The sequence below is a fragment of the Poecilia formosa genome, unplaced genomic scaffold, assembly GCF_000485575.1.
Source record: "Poecilia formosa unplaced genomic scaffold, Poecilia_formosa-5.1.2 Scaffold297, whole genome shotgun sequence".
In the NCBI taxonomy this organism is placed as follows: domain Eukaryota; kingdom Metazoa; phylum Chordata; class Actinopteri; order Cyprinodontiformes; family Poeciliidae; genus Poecilia; species Poecilia formosa.
Window position 1 is genome coordinate 596,217 of NW_006800236.1, and position 19,737 is coordinate 615,953.

At 41.5% G+C, this 19,737-nt stretch overlaps 1 protein-coding gene across 1 annotated transcript in view; it reads right to left on the bottom strand.

Annotated features, from left to right (window-relative positions):
• Positions 1 to 19,737, bottom strand: part of LOC103151948 (protein FAM184A) — a 37,401-nt gene that overhangs the window by 8,009 nt on the left and 9,655 nt on the right. Inside the window, exons 6-21 of the mRNA XM_016660767.1 lie at positions 19,549 to 19,722; positions 19,301 to 19,462; positions 18,126 to 18,261; positions 17,256 to 17,437; positions 16,987 to 17,168; positions 13,876 to 14,002; positions 13,639 to 13,800; positions 9,873 to 9,994; positions 8,915 to 9,065; positions 4,809 to 4,923; positions 4,223 to 4,320; positions 3,119 to 3,272; positions 2,362 to 2,489; positions 2,088 to 2,272; positions 569 to 715; positions 342 to 459 (exon numbers count right to left, since the gene is read on the bottom strand). Coding sequence (XP_016516253.1) covers positions 342 to 459; positions 569 to 715; positions 2,088 to 2,272; positions 2,362 to 2,489; positions 3,119 to 3,272; positions 4,223 to 4,320; positions 4,809 to 4,923; positions 8,915 to 9,065; positions 9,873 to 9,994; positions 13,639 to 13,800; positions 13,876 to 14,002; positions 16,987 to 17,168; positions 17,256 to 17,437; positions 18,126 to 18,261; positions 19,301 to 19,462; positions 19,549 to 19,722 — 2,343 coding nt within the window. The remainder of the gene's footprint in view (positions 1 to 341; positions 460 to 568; positions 716 to 2,087; positions 2,273 to 2,361; positions 2,490 to 3,118; positions 3,273 to 4,222; positions 4,321 to 4,808; positions 4,924 to 8,914; positions 9,066 to 9,872; positions 9,995 to 13,638; positions 13,801 to 13,875; positions 14,003 to 16,986; positions 17,169 to 17,255; positions 17,438 to 18,125; positions 18,262 to 19,300; positions 19,463 to 19,548; positions 19,723 to 19,737) is intronic.

Consider the following 19,737-nt stretch of genomic DNA (forward strand, 5'->3'; position numbering starts at 1 on the left):
AAATTACTCCCGTTACAGCCAAGTAGAGCACTTTTAAAACCCTCCGTGTGGCGCCGGTTTGTTAGGTCTATTTGCTATAAAGAATATTTATACATACTTATCACAACTATCATGAGCAGCAAGTTTGAGCCCAATTGAAATAAAGCTAAAAAGATGACATTTAACTATAAATACATGCACAAAGGACTCAGTTTTCTTTGTCATTCAGACGTTTATCTTTTCATTTTTTATTTTTTTATTTTAGGAATATAGACTTTGCTTCTGTTTTATTCAGACTTGGAAAATGGTTTTTAAAAAAAGCGCATTCAGAACTTTTCCACACTGCTACAATGTCCACTCACGACGAGTTTCTTGACCAGAGCTTCTCTCTCTGTCACCATCTCTCTGAGCTCTGCGATGAGATGCAGATCTTCTGGTCGGCTTTCTCTGTTTCTCAACTTCTCCTCCGTGCCCTCCAGCCTGCGCACAAAGGAAACACATTTAAATACAACAGACTTTGCCTCTAAATAAAAGCCAGCTCTGAACAGACAGGTAGCCGCCATGATGGAGGAGAGCTATTGCGACTTACAGGATTTGCAGAGCAGAAATCTTGTCTTTGAGCACCTCCTGGGCCTTGTTGAAGTCAGCCAGCATAATCTGCGCCTCTCTGTGATGAACCACTTTCAGCTCATCCAGATCCCTCTCGTGCCTCTTTATGAGGTCCTGTTCATGCGCTCTGTGTGGCGGAGGTGGACATGGTTCAGCGTTAGCCCCAGAGATAAGGCGCAGATTTGCTCGAGCCAAGTTTACACTTCATAATAGGGACTTATCCACCGTTATGATATTATAGTCGATCTAATTTAACTAAACTCCAGCTGGGGAACAATTACCACGTTTTATTTAATCTCGCTGGGCAACAGCAGATGTGCAGCTGCAAACCGAATTTGGCTGGAAGGTAAAGAAGCTGGAGCGAATTTAGTCCCCCAGAGCTTAAAAGAAGTGGTAACCATGGTTACTGTGTCAGGGTATTAATTTGTCTGTCTGCAATTTAAGCAAAAGAAATGGTGTAGTCACATATGGCAGAAGAGGCAGAATTACTGAAGGCAGGTTAATAACACAGACTGCTGAGCATTGCTTGACCATTAGTGTCTGAAAAGTCTTTAAATAATTTGTGCTTTCAGAGCAGCAGCCAGCTGCACAACATGCGCTGATAAAAAAAAATTATTAAAAGAGTATTTATGATATCAAACAAGCACCATTTAGTGCTTAAAGATGGATAACGACTGTAATATATATATTTATCTCTTGCTTCTCATACTCGATTTAACTTGTGCAGTTTTAATGTCAGCCTGCAGCTTTGCACACACACACACACACACACACACACACACACATATATATATATATATATTTATTTATTTTTTATTTTTTTAAGGATTTCATCAATCGTTGAGTCTGTGTGTTGAAAATCTGGAGATATTCTGTTCATCCTTGGTCCTCAGCCAAACATGAGGATTTTTGTCATGTCGAGCCATGGTAAGAATAAAAAGAAAATATTACAAGGACGTCTAAACTTTGTTTTATGACGGAGCAGATTTTCTTTAATTGAAGACAGGTGGGTACAAAGAAAGACTCAAAACTGGGATTTAATTTTATGTTGCTTCAATAAGCGCGAAGTAGAAAATGTAGATTTTTTCCCTCTGATTTGCTTGTTTTTCACAGCACTTTGTGTGGGATTAAAGCCAGAACAAGTTCTGAAATTATTCCCAGTTTTTCCACACAAAAACTTTTCATTTTAATGAGGGTATGTCTGGGTTTTATATGCTTTCTGTGCAAACAGAAGGAACATGTTTTGAAGTTGAAGCTTCATAAAAAAGAAAAAAAAAAAGAGGAGACCCAGCGTTTATTTACTTCTTTTCCTGCTGTAATTAAGACCTGCAGTTTCAAAGCATCTCTGGATGCTGTGTTCTTCAGATAATTACTCCCCTATGATTTGTGTTCGGATTACTGTTTTACAAACTGGGTCAGTTAAGCCGAGTCACTCCTCAGCTGGAGCGATGATGCACTTTTTAACCAAACATCTGACGGCGACCTGCAGGAGTTTCTACCTGATCTGATGGTTGGCTTCGCTGCGAACTCGCAGCACCTCTTTGCCCTTTATCTCCAGCTCTCTGGTCAGAGTGTCGATGGTCTCGTTAAGAGAGTGGATTTCGTGGTCCAGATCGGTGATGCGGTTGCTACGGGAACACAGCTCGCCCTGCAGGTCGGAGATGCGAACCAGGAGTTCTTGCTCCTGAAAAAGCAAAACGAGCAGATGGATCCTGTCAGACAACCGCTTCCGGACAAACCCGGGGGCGTCCGAACGGAAACGTTCGCGGTTACCTGCTGGTGGCTGTGCTCCATCGCCTTCTCCAGTTCCCTCTTGGCTGTGCTGTTTTCCTTGAGGTGGATCTGCTTCAGGTGCTCGATGGCCGTGGCATGCAGGTGGTTCAGTTCTGCTCGGAGAGACGCTGCCAGACAGACGTCGACAGAGATTAAGTCGAGGATCAAATGATGCGTTAAAAGATCGAACCACAACTTGTAGAAGAAATCAACACCTAAAACAACAAAAAATTTAACTCTGCTCCCTGTTGATTAAATAATCTACAAGACAGACCATTCTGCTTCTGAGCTGCAGAATTTATAAAAAACAGTCTTTTATCAGAACTGAAGCTGATTAAAGACTCCTACATAAAGAACATAGTGATTTCCACACATTCCATCCCAACACACATGCACTATTCCAATCAGGAGAGTAATAAAAGAAAAACAAGTTACTAAAATGTTTATATATGTGTTTAACTTTTCCACTGTGCCTCAGTCTGGCTGTGCTCCCCTTCAGCTGTGGTTGAGGAAAAGGAAAATAAAGTGGATTCTTTGATAATATCTGAGCACGCAGCAGGTGAAAACTTCAAACAGATCACAGGCGATTTAATCCGAGCACACACAGAAACATCCTGAGTCAAAGTGGAAACCTTTCAGTGGATTAAAACAGTCCTGGATATAAACGCTACCATCGTGGTGAGAAAAAAAAAAAAAAAATAAAAAAAACCAAAACCGAAAGTGAAAAAGGAAAAGGCAAGTACTCATTTGTTTTTACCCAGCTTCGCTTTCCCCTCGTCCTCCAGCTCGAATCTGAGCGTCTGCAGCTCCTGCTCTGACTGCTGCCTGAGGATTTCCAGGGTCCTCCTGTGGGCCTCCTTCAGAGCGTGGACCTCCTCCCTCTGCTCCTGCTTCAGACGCTCCTCCAGGGCCTGCAGAGGGCGGAGAAGAAACGCCAAGGTCGAAAATCAAAGCTTCGACTCCTCTTTGTAACTGTGACTCACAGAGACGAAGCCGCAGCTCAAATAAGATCAATTTCATAAGCTCATTTACATAAATGAGCATCTGCTTTTCCACAGTCTCTACAAGGGCGAACTAAACTATAAAACAGACATCTGGCACATCCTTATCTGCTGAGTTTTTATTTTTTATTTTATTCTCCAGAAGTACCCAGTCACTGCTAATGTTCAGTTTACTGGCAGATTTTTGTTTAAAATCTCCTTACATGTTCGCTCTGACCTTGTTTCCAGGATTCTTGGAAGACGAGCAGGCCCACAGCATCACACATCCTTCACTGTACTCCATGTCACATTTATACTTTAGGGAAAATATATATTTTTTAAAATACCTCAGTAACATTTATTTTTCAAATTTGGACACCAACAAATACCCAACTGGTGATTCTCCATCGAGGGTTGCCAAACGCAACATGAATATTTGTCTTCATTTCATTAAAAAACACTAAAACACGGGGAGGCTTCTCCCTTAATCAGCCTGTAGTTGTTTTCACAGCATCTCTTACTGAAGCTGTTTCCCATAGCTGCTCCACTCGAGCACAATCATGACACTTTAACACTAAACTGGGGGAAAAAAAAAAAATTGCAACAGCGACGATTACACCCTCCAGACAGAAAGGTTTTAATTTCCTCTCAGAAGGAAATGACTTCGGGTTGATACCATTCACTGGAGGCCTCTTGAGGCAACCAATCAAGCTGGATGCCAGCTAATCTTTTTTTTTTTTTCTTACTCTCATAAATGGGGTTTACCTTCTCCTGACTTTTGCTGATTACAGATAGAAGAGGTCCAGCAGCTGCTGCGAAGGGCAGCAAGAGCTTATTTGTGTGAAATGTGGTCTGAGGGTGTCTCTGTGTGTGCACCGTACTCTGATCTGGTGCTGCCGGGCCTCCTCCATGGTGCTGAGGGCGCAGCAGTGGGCCTCCTGTAACCGATGCTCCCGCCTCTGATGTTCCCTCTGCATCTCTGCAGACGGAAAACGGGAAAAGTTTCAGTTTCTGTCAGTAGTTAGCGTCACACGGCAACACGGCCGAAAGGACGAAGATTATTTCACTGCATCATAACCATAAACTTCGATGTAATGGCTTTATGTGACGGACCAACATAGGCTTAATTATGTGATATTTGAATTTGTATGCCACACTTTTTAGATATTATTTTCTAAAAAATTTTTAAAAATTGTGATTTTCTTTCCACTTCTTTAGATCACATAAAAATCACACCAAAGGTTGAACTTGTTGCTCGTGTAATCAAGGGAGATGAAAACGTTTGCAAAACATTATTTTGCATTTTAAACTTTGACGGATGCATTATTTTTCAAATTTATTTCTGTTTTTCTGCAGAAATGACTCCAGCTGATATGTGGGATGAAAGTTTGAACGCGTTTAGTGTTTCGCTTAACTTCGAAAGCTAAATAAATAATCTTGAGACTAAGAGACGGCTTTCAGACGAACCTTTAAGCTGTTGGCTCAGCAGCTCCCTCTCCTGGTTGAACTGAGACTGCAGCTGCTGGAGAGCGGACTGAGACTGTGACAGCTGGAGCTCCAGGGACTGTTTCAGGAGTGATATCTGCACAAAAAAAGAAACACGAAACACATTTAATGCCTGAAATAGCAACTAACAACTCTGAACTTCTTTGGTGCAGAAAAAGGCCAGATTTTTCAAAAAATGCAGAGCAGCTTATTTAAATAGATCAACATTTTCGTGATTCGCTCCTGCACTTGATAATCCTCATCAGAGATAGTCCAGATTTCTGACACTGATGTTGAGAGATGCATAGATTAGAGCTAAAAGCTGGGATTTCACTGCTCTTCATGTTGCTCTAACAGCCAGTCAGAGGAGCAGCGTTAGCGCAGTTAGCTGAATAACAAGCCAAGTAACGAGATGCTAGCAGCTCTGACTGGCAAGAGTTCCTGAGAGAGTCGGCTCTGGTTCCTCAGCCGCCGATGTTAAATCCCCGGCAGGATTTATCAGTGTAGAAGTACAAGAGCAGAGGCTGTAAGGTAAGATGGATTTAAAATGAGAGGATGGGGGAAATTAGGATTGGGAAGACGTCTGTGAGCTTCTTCACTAGCTGAAGATTTAAAGACGAGCAGCCAGCTGACCCGCTCGCCTTACAAAAAAACTCCTTCGAATTCACAGGGTGAATAAAGCAAATATGTTCGGCAACCTCCGAGCTTCTGGTTTATAATTAAACACACTCTAGAGCACAAACACCTACACACACAGACACACACAAGCTGCAGCCTGGGGTGAGACTCTGGTAATTAAAATATCTTAATGAAAAAGATGTCATTATAGATAATCATGGCACATCCAGCCATGCCTGCAACACTGGAAGACTTTCATGTTCTCTAAATAACTTCTTTTAAACACTGAAACACGCACAGCTGAAGATGGCAGAAGGAAGGAAGGATAGAAGAAAAGAAGGAAGCAACGTAGGAAGTAAAAGAATATAGGTAAGGAAGAAAGTAAGGAAGGAATATTTAGAGAATGGGAAAGGGGAATATAGCTTGGAAATAAGAGGAATATATGCAAATCCACCTTGGTTAGGATTCAAACACCAAACTTTCAAGCTACAAGGCAACACTTGTAACCAGATTTAATCTAAATCTGACTTAGGCTAAATATCCTAAACAACTATGAACAGAACGTATACTTTTGACCCAGAGTGTGTCGGAGAAATCTCCCATCAAATTCAAACTTGCACATCAATCTCTCTTAAAAATCCTAAGAGTCACAGGTTGTAATATACATAAGTAATGGTACTATGGCTGCATCAAGGCCCAAAACGAATGTGATTTATTCATGCTGGACGTAAACATCAGCCTGACTCATCATGTTATGGAGTCTCCATGGAAACGGCTGGTGAAATGAACAGCATAAAAGCCAGTCGGGGTTGCGAGTTCAGCCTGCCACACGTGGGCATCGCTGATGCAGAACCTGTTAGCGCCGATATAAAAGCACGGCTAATTAACTCCTGGAACAATTAATTAGTGAACGGAATCAATAGTGCAGAGAGACGAAATCCTCAAACGCAGATGATGCGAAGACGGAGGAGCTCATGTCGTCATGAGGTTATTTTCGCCTTAAAGGACTTTCTGAGCCTGCAGTTCTGGTGTATCTGCGGTGCTGTAACTAGGTCAATACAGTTAAGATCACTGCATCCAGCACACATGATACAATATTTATACCCAGTCTGAAAGTGCATTGTACAATTTGTTTGCAGCTAAGAGGAAAGCTGTGAGACAGAAGTCGAGCATTTCTCTCTCTCTCTCTCTCTCTCGTGGTGTTTAATTAATGCTGGAGTAGACATGAGCGGTGTTTACATCTGGATTAAAAACGAACTTTGGAAATCTTCGTGGATAAGCAGCAGAAATCCCCCCCCCCACCTGGGCTCTGTGAAAGCAAACGACATCCCTCCGACGGCATTCTTGTTTGATCCGTGCACGAATGGAGGCTTGAAAGCAAGACGGCAGCTTTGTGCGCGGCTGTCAACAACTGTCAACGCGACGCAACGGATGAGCACGTTTCCCTCAAGTCGGCGTCGAGTCGGAGCGTCTCGTTTCAGGCTGACGGGCAGAGCAGAGCGCACAGCAGAGGCTAGCTGCTACGCAGGCCGCAAACAACAGCTACCAGATGGACTGTATAGCGTCGCAGAATCCGAGATGTAGACGGGATGGGTAATTAATGTCATCAATAAATGATTTTACATTTGCCATTCTTTTTTTTTGGAGATGTTGAGTTGGCAGAGCAAATAAATAAGTTGATACAGATTGTAGATGAAAAAAAAGGGTCTATTTCTTCAAGTCATTCCTCAATCTTTCATATGAAAGTTGATCTTTTTTCTTTTTTTTTTTTTTACTCCTATTTGATCTGCAAAATATATTTCATTCATACACAAAAATACCAAAAGGACCAATAGGAGGAGAACACGATATCCTTCAGACGGGACAAACATCTTTCAGTTTCTATTTATAAAAAACGATAACTAAATTATTTAGCGTTTATAAAGTAAATGCTCAATGCAAAAAGCAATTTGGAGTTTGTCTGAAGTAGGCTTTTAAGTCCAAATTAACAGAAAAAAAAACAAAAAACGGACAAATGCAAAGAAACGTGTGTGTTCTGCAAATGATCCATATCCTAAGATGGAATTTTTCTGCAGTATACTGAAATTGTCCAAAACAAAAACTAACTAAAAGCAATCTTTTGTATGGCTTTCTGCAAAATGAAACAACTGTCCTCAAAAGTGTTCGATTGCTCTTTAACAGAAGTCGAAATCGTGCTCGTCTGGCTCAAACCTGACGTCAAATGTTTATCTGGTGGCCGGCAGCGTTCTGGTCAAATCCAGACGTGCCTCTTTCAAGTCTCCGCTGTGACTCAGTGGCGCTCTGAATTACCCAGAGGCAGCGCGCTTCCCAGGAACTGACACGAGTCTAAGGAGGAAAAAAAAACACCCCAACACCTCCAACCGTCCTTCCTCTGCTAATTTTAAATTCTAATAAAAAAGCAAAACAGTAGCTGCAGGGATTCGAGAAAACGAATACATATCAGTATTCACACACACACGCACACACACACACATGCACACACACACACACACTCCAGGTCTTCTTCAGGATAACATGCAGCATGCATATGCATATCCTCACAGGACTAAAAACATGTTGCTTTGGCAAAAGAAAAAGTTATAAAAACAAGCTTTTATACATCGCTGTGAGCAAAGAAGAGTAAACCTGAAAACAACAAATTAAATCCCTCATTTCTCTAACCAAGTTATTGCTGCTTTGACAGTTTCCGGATGTAAATTACAAAACCGGTGAGTTAATGAAGTCACTAGCAGAACGGGAAGCCTGTGAACGTGAGATTGGTTGCATGTCTGTCTCCCCTGACAGGCCGTTCTGCCTCAGCCTGTCAACAGACGGCGACATCAAGTGGAGCCGTCACTCACAGACGCGCCCAATGTGGCAGACGGGTCAAAGGTTATCGCTTTATTCAGAATAAACAAAAAAAAAAGATCAAGAAATCCGTCCTCCCACTCCCATCTGGTCCAAATTTGGCTTTCTATTTCCAGCAGCCCCTTCACTCCCATTTTTGTGGGATTCATATGAAGTTAATTTATTTTTTTTTTTTTTAAAGCCTGCTAGCTTGTTTATGCTTTCGTACTTTATTCAGTGTGGAATAAATCACTGCCCACTTTTTTCAGGGACACCAGAGCTCAGTGTCAAACTTCTGGCTTTTATTTTATTTTGGTTCAGATTTAAATTGCAACCATTTGAGGTTTTCTTAGTGAGAAAATGAAAAGCAGAGAGAAAGGGAGAGTTGGTTTGTTTCTAATGTTTCTTCAAATCAGCTTGTTGGTTGTTTCACTTTATCGTTTCCTGCAGAGATGTTTCCCATTTGGGTTTCTTTTATTCAGCCGGGTTCAAGCTTTGACAGGTTGAGACACGTTTATTTTTGCTCATTTTTCAACAATTTCTTTGGGAATTTAGAGGCAAAGATGCAGAGGAGTAAGGGTCACGACCTTAGCCTGAATGAGTTTAGTGCCACCATGTTTTACCTGCTCCAGCAGATCTTCGACTTTCCTCTGCCAGGCTTCTCGTGACGCCATCAGCTCCAGCTCCTTCTGTTGGGAAAGCTGACTGAGAGCCGCCTGCTTGTCGGCTTCGTACTCCTCGCTCAGCTCGTCCTTCAACAAACGCACCTCCTCCCTGGAGAAGGCAGTGGAAATATTTCATATAGAAACATTACACACAGAGCGACATCTTTTGTGTTTTTAGCTCATTTTGATGATTGTGACTTGTAGCTGAAAATACAGATTTTTCTTCCACTGGACTTTCCATTAATATCCTTGGATACATTACATTCAATAACATTCCTGTATTAAAAATCCCTGTATGTTGGTCTTAAGGGACTTTTTATAACTTTTGGAGAGATTAAATCCTGGTTTTCAAAAATAAAGTCTAAAATATTGCATGAGATTTATTTATTAGTTTATAAGCTATAATACCAGAATCAAGTTCTATGAGAGTAAAGTCATAATTATATGAAAATAAAGTCATAATATGAGAATAAAGTAAACTTTTTTTCTCATAATACTATGACTTATACTATTACAAGCTGTGGTAGTGTTACTCATATAACACAAAAAATTATGTACTATTTTGACTTTATTCTCGTAATAAAAACAAAAAACAACAACTTTATCCGTTGAAGCAAATTTCTCAGATGCGTCTGCGTTAATATTCTGTGCTTGTGTGTTTAGTCTCCAGCTGGCATAAGGAGATCTGCAAATATTTCATCAGTCTGAGAAATTAGGGGTTTGTTTTTATTCCGTCTCATTAGTAGCCGTCCGTTCTTGGACAGCAAGAAGCTGTCCGCCTCTGATAATAAGGGCGACCGCGGCAGGATGGTGAGGAGTGACAGACACGAATTAGAAGACAAATAGCAAAATCAAAAACGAGACAGCTGAGACCGACAGGCTGACAGGGATGAGATGGGATTCGTTTCCTCCTCACCGCAGAGCATCCCTCCACTTCTGATCCAAGTCGTCCGCCATCTTGTCGATCTTCTGTTTCTCCTCCGTGCGGATGGCCATCACCCTGGCATCATGCTGCTGCTTCTGGGTCTCAATCTCCTCCTGGGAGCACAAATGGGGGAATTCAAATGCATTCTTGTGTCTTTTTTTTTTTTTTGTCCTGAATTAAGCAGAAGCAGCTTTTTGTTTTTTTTTAAAGAATAAATAAATTCTGCCGGGTGACACACAGCACCTCAACCTCCACGTCCATTTCTAAAGTGCTGCTTTTGATGCGAACTTCATCAGGTCAGTCATTTCCAGCAGCTGAAGAGGATTCGGAGCTTATGTGCCGATGAGCTCATTATAAGACCTTTAAATGCTCTTATTTTTAGCTGCGAGGGGAAGCGCTGCTCGAGTGGGTAAATCCAAACTCTGCTGCTTCGGAGAACTAATTACGACAGGATGACATTTACATTTTGCTGCGTCTAAATAAGGGTTAGCGTGGCTCAGATGTTTGTTTTTCTTATGTAAAATTTCACTTTTAGGATAAAGAGAAAGACATAAAAAGAGAAAATTATAGCAGTGAAGCTTGAAAATGACTCTTTCTGCATAGATTCACTATATGTTTGGAGAGAGTCCATTATGGAGACATGCTGACGTCATCTCTGTGTGCTTGTTGTTTTTCTTCCTCTTTTCCACGAGCTCAGCTGTTTTAAGTTAAACTAGTTCTTTATCATGATTGGAATCGTTTGCAGAGTTATTGCAGCAATTAATAATGCATAGTCATTTTATTTTCCAGAAAAGCTTTTCCCACTCCAGAGTTTGTGTGTTTACATTTGTCATCACTAAAACCATTGCTGCAATTATGCATGTGTTCATTCCCCCTCCGCCCCCCCACACCCATTTCTTACTTAAAAAGGTCGTTAGCTTAATTACTCCTCTGACAACACCATCGGAGCAGTAATCAAGCCAAAATTGCACAAAAATATATATGTACATTTTGGATTTAAGATTAAAAAAAAAAAAAACATCCCTTGTTTCTCTGTGAATAAGTTCTGCAGATGCATCTTTTGCTACACTGGTCAAGAGAACACTAAAGGAATTCTATGATTTTGCAAGGAATTAATTAAATTATTTATTTATTTATTTATTAGGTAAAACTGAAATGGAAACACTTTTTTCACGTCATACAACATGATCAAGTGATCAACAACCGGAAGTTACCGTCGGTGCAAACAATGAAAAAGACAACAGGAAGTAGTCGGAGGATGATGTTTTTTAATGACTTGTCGCGTGAACAAACTTATTCACGTAGGATTTTAATTGCATTTCTCACTTAATGGGAACAACATAATTGCAAAATTTTGTTTTTGTTTTTCAACATTAGTGAAACATGACAAAGTTTTGTGTACACTGGTCATGAAAACGCAGCTACTGTCCGCATCTAAGCCAATCACTTCAGTTGTCTTAGGGCCAAGGGGATTCGAATTAAAAAGTAATATGGTGAACATCACTATACATAAAGGTGATAAAAATAAAAAATAGAAAACTTGCTGACATTTTTGGCTTCTTTTTCTGTTCGTCCTACCGAGTCGACCAGCTTTAGCCCCCACAAAACAAAGCGTGTTCTAATTTTAAAGTAAATCTGGCCCCAGTCGATTTTGTGCTTTTGTCTAAAACGCAATGAGCTAAAAAGCGAATAAAAGGTAAAATCCTGCGTTCAGCTCTGCCAAATCCCTTCCTTTATATAGACACAGGCACTATTAAGACAGAAAAGCAGACCACTGCAATTTCAGCTAATTATTGCTTCTCATTTCATCTCTCCCTCTTCATTCTCTCCGTTGCAATCCACGTCTCCCTCATTTAGTTTTTCATTCAAGCAGCAGGAAAATTATTATAATGGAGTAAAAACGCACTATGGTATCGATGGTCAGAATTAGCATTAAAATATACAGTCTGTCCTCCGTAAACAGCACGTTCCACGCTGCATATATGCTCACAGGGCTCGCACCGACAGAGTTCCTTTCAGACACGCGGCCACTCAACTCATAATAGCTTCATCATCATTATCCCACAGCTGGCCTTCAGCGCAGCACTTGTTTCCTTCATTTCCTCCCGCTCTGCTCTCCAAATGCGTTTCAGTCCTCCCGTTTCGCCGCTTTTCAGTCCCCTCTTTTTCGCGTCCGAGAGCCGAGAAACTTCCCCTACCCACCGTCTGCAAACTCGCCGAACGTCTGCGACGCGAAGTTTAAACCGAATCAGCGGGAGACGGGTTAAGGAGAGGTTCAAGGAAGCGGTGGCGCTTCTTGAGAGTTACAGGGTGCAAGTCCTGGTCAACATTTGTTGGATTAAACTCGACAAAAAAAACAAAAAAAAAAACTACACAAATAAATCATGCAACAGTGAACTTTGATATTATTAATTCAGCCTTGTGCAACTTGCACAGAATGTCCACTTTATTAAATGTTTCTGATCGTCAGATTAATTTTAGCAGCAGAAGGTTTTTCTAATATCCTGCAGCCCGGCTTTTTACAAAATACCACTACGTTTGCCAACAATTATGCATCTATAATATGATTATAGATGCAAAAAGAGGTATAAGCGAATAACTGGTGCTACAAATATTTTATTAGTCTGATTCTACTGCTTTCAAATCTGAAGGTGGGATTTGGTGAGGCAAAGGAAAGAAGAAGGGAAGAGAGAAGGAAAGAAGGAAAAGAGGGACAACAGGAGGAAAGGAAGGAAAAAGGATGCAGTGATGCAAGGAAATAAAGGAAGTAGGAAGGAATGAAAATGAAAGAAAGAAGAAATTACACAAGTCTTTTTGCACATTATAATTATTTTCCTTACTTATCCAGATTTGGAAGATATTTCAATTAAAAAACAATTACAAATTTAGCAGCGATTCTACAAAACACAGTTTGAGATTCACAAAAGCTTCATTCTGTTTTTCGAGGAAGAATCTCTGCTGATGTTTCGTGTGAGAAAGATGCAGCCACAGGAGACTTTAGAGGTCAGGACTGGAGAGATTTCTCAGATTTTCTTAGTGGAAAATCCCGTTTACAGGATTGTTCCAGTGGATTTATCCTTCTATGAACTCCAAATCACAGATATCCAAGTGTGGCACTTTGATATAAACACTATATTTCTTTTTTCCACTGCTGAAGAAATGTAAAACCTTTACATGTTATTGATTATCCTGAGCTTGTAGGTCCAAATATTGATCAAATAGAGCAACACATTTTATGTACGTGTGCAGAGAAAACCAGAATCACACTAAACAGAGTTCGAACAAGTTACATGAAAAAAATACTTTAGGAGTATTCTTCTTATTGTTCTTTTTACTTTTACTTTAGGAATTTTGTTATAAAGTATCGCTACTCTTACTTGAGTAAAATTATTGTGGTTATTGTAAATGGATATACAAATAAATGTATTTCTTTATTTTATATTTTGGTCTGTCTGATTCTGTCATTTTTAAATATTAAATGACTAATGTTTTGATCAGCCTTTTTACCCAAGACTTTTTTTTTTCTTTACTCTTACATGTGTAATTTCTTGAATTACTCCTTTTTCACTCTTACTTAAGTACAATTTTTGGGAACTTGACTCACTTCTGATATTAAAATGTTAATTTAAATGTTACTTTGCAGTTATGCGTGATATAAAAATAACATTTTCTGATGTACGTATACATGGGAATAGCAAAAGTGAGTAAAAAGCATGAAAATCAGGAACGTCTGGAGAACTGTGCTGCCGACTCTCACCTGTAGGTCAGTGAGCAGGTTGCTGGTCTCTCGCACGCGGCCTCTGGTTGCGTCCAGCTCTATCCGCAGCTTCTCCTGGGTTTCCTTCAGGCAGCTTATCTGCGTCTGAGCCGAATTCAGGTTCTGCTCCCCCTCCCTCACGATCTCCTGCAGGTGGGACACCTGAGGAGGAACCGGCGGCGGAGGTTACCGCGTCGTCACTGGGAAAGTATCGGACGCGTATGAATCATTTCCCACCTCCTGATTGGCCATGTTGAGTTTGGCCGTGAGCTCCTCCTTCAAGTTGTCCAGTTGCTGCTGAAGGCGATCTCTCTGCTCCTCTAAGGACAGACGTTTAATCTCAAACTCCTGGCTCATTTTCTGGGCAGAAGAGGAAAAAAGGAAGAAGAAGAAGAAGAAGAAGAAGCAGTGAGATTTAGATGAATCGCCCCTGATTGGAGTTCCATTCATCATCCTGATACAATTTATCAGCTGCCTGCACAGACGGTGAAGGCTTGGTGGCCCATTTACCCTTCAATAAACCAAAAATTAAATCTACACAGAAAAAAAAAAAACAAAAAAAAACAGCAGATTTAATAAGCCGCCCCTACTGTAAATCCCATTTGTGACGTGGTATGGCGGCCTGGCAGCCGTTCGGCGAGGCAGAGCGTTACTGGATGGGGAGGAGGCACATGACTTGTCATTTACACTTTAAAAGGCCGACTGGTGGAAGTGACCACTCGGTTTAATCCTTCAAGCCGAAGCATCAAATCCTTTTCCGGGCCACTCGGAATTTCTCTTGTGAAAATCTCCTCCTCACATCCGCTTCTCGCCGTTTCTTATTTGCTCCTGGTAATTCATCCACGTGTGCTGCTTTATAAAAACGCACAAAGCATTTCTGTGCTCTGCTAACGCCGCAACAGGGGCTTTGCCGAAGCGGGTTTTTCCTCTTTCCTTTCGGATACTATTAATTAAGCTGAATTTGTGTCGTTACATATTTATGAGTGCGTGTAAAACCCCTTATCCCGTTGTATCCCGTCGATGCTATTCGTGTCATTTCTGCTGTATTTGCTCTTCCTTAATGTGTTTTCTTGTATGGATTCATTGAAGCAGATGCGACATTATGCATAAAAATCGACTGCAAACTGCCGCCTTAGATCCACCTTGACTCCCCCCCCCCCCCCCCAACTTAGACGAAGCGACCGGCAAAACAGACGTTTCCATCTGGGTGTTTTATTGCGCAATTTGAAATCCCTGAAAGTCTGCAGCCTCAGCTGGATAAATATCGATTCGGGGAGTAATTTACAAACATGGCTAACGCTCTGAATCGCGAAGGTGTGACCGCAGGAGTATTCCTCTCTGTAATGTGGACAAACCGCAAAGCGAGAGCTCATTTCATGCAGGCCAGATGGGAGCGGAGCAGAAATCTCTGCCACGAGTGACAACAGAGGCTCTTGTCTTAAGCTCATGTATATTAATGTGTATATACTTGAGCGTGCATGTCAAAAATACTTGCCCCCTAGCAAGTTTCACCTCAGCTACATGTTCTTTGTAGCTTCTTGCATCATTTTGACAAGGGACTAACTCATTGAAATGCATTGGTGTCCTTGCACAGGCCTTGTTTCAAAGCGTAGCGCTCAAATTTTCAACACGGCTAAGTCCTGCTCTGTGTGACGGCGGCTGCAGAAGCTTAATGTCCATTTATCATTTATCATATTTTAGAAAACCAGAGTCAATCTGCTTTTCCATTTGGTTTGAAAATGGATAACAGGCATTTAAATAAATATTTGGTGGCTGTAATACACTAGCAGCATCAGAGGTAAGGAAAACAGATGTAGCAAATGAGCTAAATGCCGAAGAAGAACTTCAACTTCATTTCCATCCAACGTTAATTCACAGCCACAAGATGGCTCTTTATCCAAGAGCTGCCGTCCGAGTTTTAGCGACTAACATTTGTTTGGTAACCTTGGAGGAGCAGCAGAAATCCACAGCTCGGCTTGGAGAAAATGTTAAGTTAAAATACTTTTACAAAGCTTGGCACATTTTATGTTCCTGATTCCAGTAGATTAATGAGAAAGAAACACTGTTTACAGTAAATGAAACGGTACGGAGAGTAAAAACATCTACAGCTTCTCGCACTGCGATTTATCCTAACCCAGTTTAAATTTGATCTCCACTTACAAAACAAACACCAAAACGTCTTCTTGTATCTAGATTGCTTTTTAAGAGTCGGAGTTGATCATAAAAAAGGGACAAACAAAAATGAACAAATTCAATTTTGTTGCTCTCTATTGTAAACAAACTTATTTCACCTCAATTTATTCGTAAAATACAAAGAAAAAGAAAAACTCTGGTAAATGTATAATGTGTATTCAGAGAGAAACATGAAATGCAACAAGAGTACAAAAGCGGACCGACGACAGCTGAGGCTGATCTTGTCTTCTTTATAAGAGATCAGATTAAACAGCAAGGAAAAAAATAAAATAAAATCAGCGTCGATGTTCCAGTGCTGGTAGAAAAAAAAAAGGGACACTGTCACGGTAAATGGTCCAGGTTAAATTAATTTAACCTGCATAATGTGATCAGTAGTTCTTCCTGCTCCTCCAGCAGAGGACATTTGTATTCCTCTCACGCAGCCACTTTAAACTGTGAGACACAAAGGAGGAAGAATGCGAAGGGCGGAGGAGAGACGGAGAGACGGAGAGAGGGAAGGACGACGGAACTGATGACAGGGTGAAAGACGCAGCAGGAAACAAACGGAGGCTGATGCGGTTTTTCAAGCTTTAGCCTTAATGTTGACCCAATTAGATGTGTGCAGCCGGCTGCCGGTTTTGCTCAGTTCCTGGAACAGATCGGGACGATGTGAGGGGAAAATGGAACGGCTGCGCAACACGACTTATTGTTTTAAATTGCACTCAAATTCACACCATTTTAAACTCTCATTTTTTTTGGAAGGTTACAAAACACAAACTCTGGATTTGGATTTTCTATGACGGACCAACACGAAGCAGAGTGTAACTGCAAAGGGGAAGAAAAATAATGAATGGTTTTCATATTTTTGCATGCATTTGCATTCATCGCCCCCTGAATTCATACTTTGTAGAGTGTTTGCTTTTAAATGCAATTACAGCTGCAAGTCTTTTGGGTTTTGCTGCATGATAAACAGGGCTAAACACGCTTTCCACATTCTGTTACAAACAAGAATTTGATTTGGCTACTAACAATTCCCATGTACTCTGTGTTGTTCTATCATATAACCAGTAAAATGCGCTAACATTTGCAAAGTGAAAGTTATTAAGTGTGTGAATATTTTAGCCAAACACAAATTAATTTAGATTTTTTTTTGTGTCTCAATACAATATCAGCCTCATCAGGAGTTTCTTCTCATCCTCCTTCTCCTGCTGGGCCTCCTCCCTCAGCGCTCGATGCTTCTCCTCCAGCTCCTCCAGCGCTCGGACCTGAGCCTCCTTAAAGCGCAGCGTCTCCTCCTCGTAGTGAGCTCTCAGCCTGGACAGCTCCTTCTCATAGCCCTGATGCTCCTCCCGAAGAGACTGATGCATGGAGAAAGGAGTTTATCCGTTTGAACGTTCAGTTCTCTCCTTCTGTCTCTCGCGGCGGCGGACGGGGAAAACTCGTACCTGCTCCAGTTTGAGCACCTGCTGCTTGTGCTGGTCGCTGGCGGCCTGGCTCTGGTTCAGCAGGGCCTCCCTCTCCTCCTCCAGCCGGCCGATCTTCTCCTTGAGGCGACTCTGCTCCTGGTCCAGGTTCCTGATGGTCGCCTCATGAGCCATCTGGGTGGCCTGCAGGGAACCAATCTGACCTGAAAATATTGGAGTCAAAAACAAGAAAAATCAGACACCAGACCATAACAAATCATTTCAGCTGAGTGGCTCTCCTGTGGCGCCCTTCAGATATCTGGTTTGGGATCTGTTACCTCATACTTATGCTCCCAAATTATACTTCTAAATTGCAAGTAATCATAATTAGCCCTGTGGTTTGAGCAGCTTCTTTATTTTCCCCTCTAGTTTGTGAGTCTTATCCAATGAAACCAGATATTTTCCAACTCGAACATTTATTTTAATTAGGGATGCACTGATACACTTGTTCTTACTTCTGACACTGATGCCGATATCTGAGGATCAGAATCGGCCGATACCGATTTGATACAGAAAAACAACAGCATCTCTGACTTTAATGCCTTTTCTCCTACATGTAACGCCAGGTTTGTTTGATCTAAGCTGACGGGTCGCCATGGATACAGATCAGCTCTGTGCTTATGGGAAACTAAAAGTGAATAATGTGTCTAGAGGTGCAGTTTAGTCATCTCAGCAAAACTGTGTAGGATTATATGGCGTAGCTAAAGTATTTAGAGTATTAAATCAAATCTTAACCATTTATTCATGATGTCAAGCTTTAAATGAGGAACCTGAAAAAAACCCAGTACTAATCCCGGACAAAATTCCACGAGCAGTCCAGACTCAGAAACCTATTTCAGAGTCACGTCTTACTGGCTTTGTGGAGGATTTCTGTGGCCTGCTGCTGCACCCGTTCCCTGCTGCTCTCCAGTTCATACTCGGTGTCCTTCAGCTGCATCACCCAGATTTCTCCATCCTGGATGGCTTCTTCCAGCTGCTTGTGCAGGTTCTGCAACACACCCACACCCACACACACACACACACATGGACACACACTCGTGATGCTACCATTCGAGCCTCTCCTGTGCGCACGAGCCTGCAGCTCTGTCAGAGCACACTACATTACCTTTCCTCCTGCTCGAAAACAGATTCCACCCCGAGGCTTTTACTTCTGCCTTTGTTCTCAGCAGTGGTTTTTCATTCAATTTAACCCACTTTCACCAGAGTGTAACCAGACAAAGGGGGATTCTTGCACAATTGTATGCATTTTTGATGTGAAATGACAACCTAATTGAGCCCAGAATGGAAAAATACTCATGATATTGCAAACATATCTGAGTGTCTATATGGTGTCTGTAAAAGTGTTTATACATCTTAAAGATTTTGGCAGTTTTTCATACTAAAAGAACCAAATTCAATCTGTTTCACAGGGTTTAATTGTTGCTATTATTTACCGTTTCTATACTTGGTGTTTCATTCATACATGTTGCTTTTATTTTGATTGGTCCAGATGCTCTAGCTGCTGAAAATCAATCCATTTTACCTCTTACAACACATTTGTCAACACAAATTGTGCATTATTGTGAAGCGAGAAGAAAATAAAACATGGATTTCAACATTTTTTGAATGTTTCGTTCAGTCTTCTTTGTGGAGTCTGCCAAAGATCCTCAGTTGGATTTAAGCCGGTGATTTGACTAGTTTGTTCTAATACATAAAAAGGAAATCTTCAAACAAACAAATCCGGTGCTTCACAGCTTAAGGACATTAAAACTTGCAAAAACAGAAAAGCTCCAGCTTTTACTGTGGAAACGTCATTATTTTTTCACAACACAAGACAAAAACCACTGCCTCTGTTTTTAAGCCTTTTGAAGTCTCTGAACACGTTTTTCTGCATGGCTCGCTGTAAACCACCAACTGACCTGTTGTAGCTTTGTTCCAAAATTGCTACTTTTACCAAAATTTCACAAAGATCATAACCTGTTTGGCAAAAAGGAGCTGCACATGTCTGGTTAGTGCAGATTAAATGTGATTTGTTCACTTTGACGCACCTTAATGGTTCCCTCTGCGTTGGCCAGCGATGTCTGCAGCCTGTTGGTCTTGTCCCGGTTCTCCCGGGCCTCCTCCTGAGCTTTCTGCAGCTCGCTCCTCAGCTTGGACAGCGACCGCTGCAGCGCCGCCTCCTGAGCCTGGAACTCCTTCCGCAGCTCCACCTAAACGGGAGCAGAGACGTATTAAACACGAAAAAAGAAGAAGAAGAATCAGTTGGGTTATTTTTTTATTAGTTTTGCCCCTTCACCTCCGTCCTTTTCCAAGCCAGCAGGTTCTCTGTGGTCAGCTGATGCGTCCGCCTCATGGCCTCCAGCTCGCGCTCGTAATACTCCTGAGCCTTGGCCAGCTTGGCCTCGTACTCCTCCACCAGACGGACCTTATCCTTCGTCAGCTCCTCCACCCTCTCCATCAAAGCCTCCACCTACACACGGAGTGG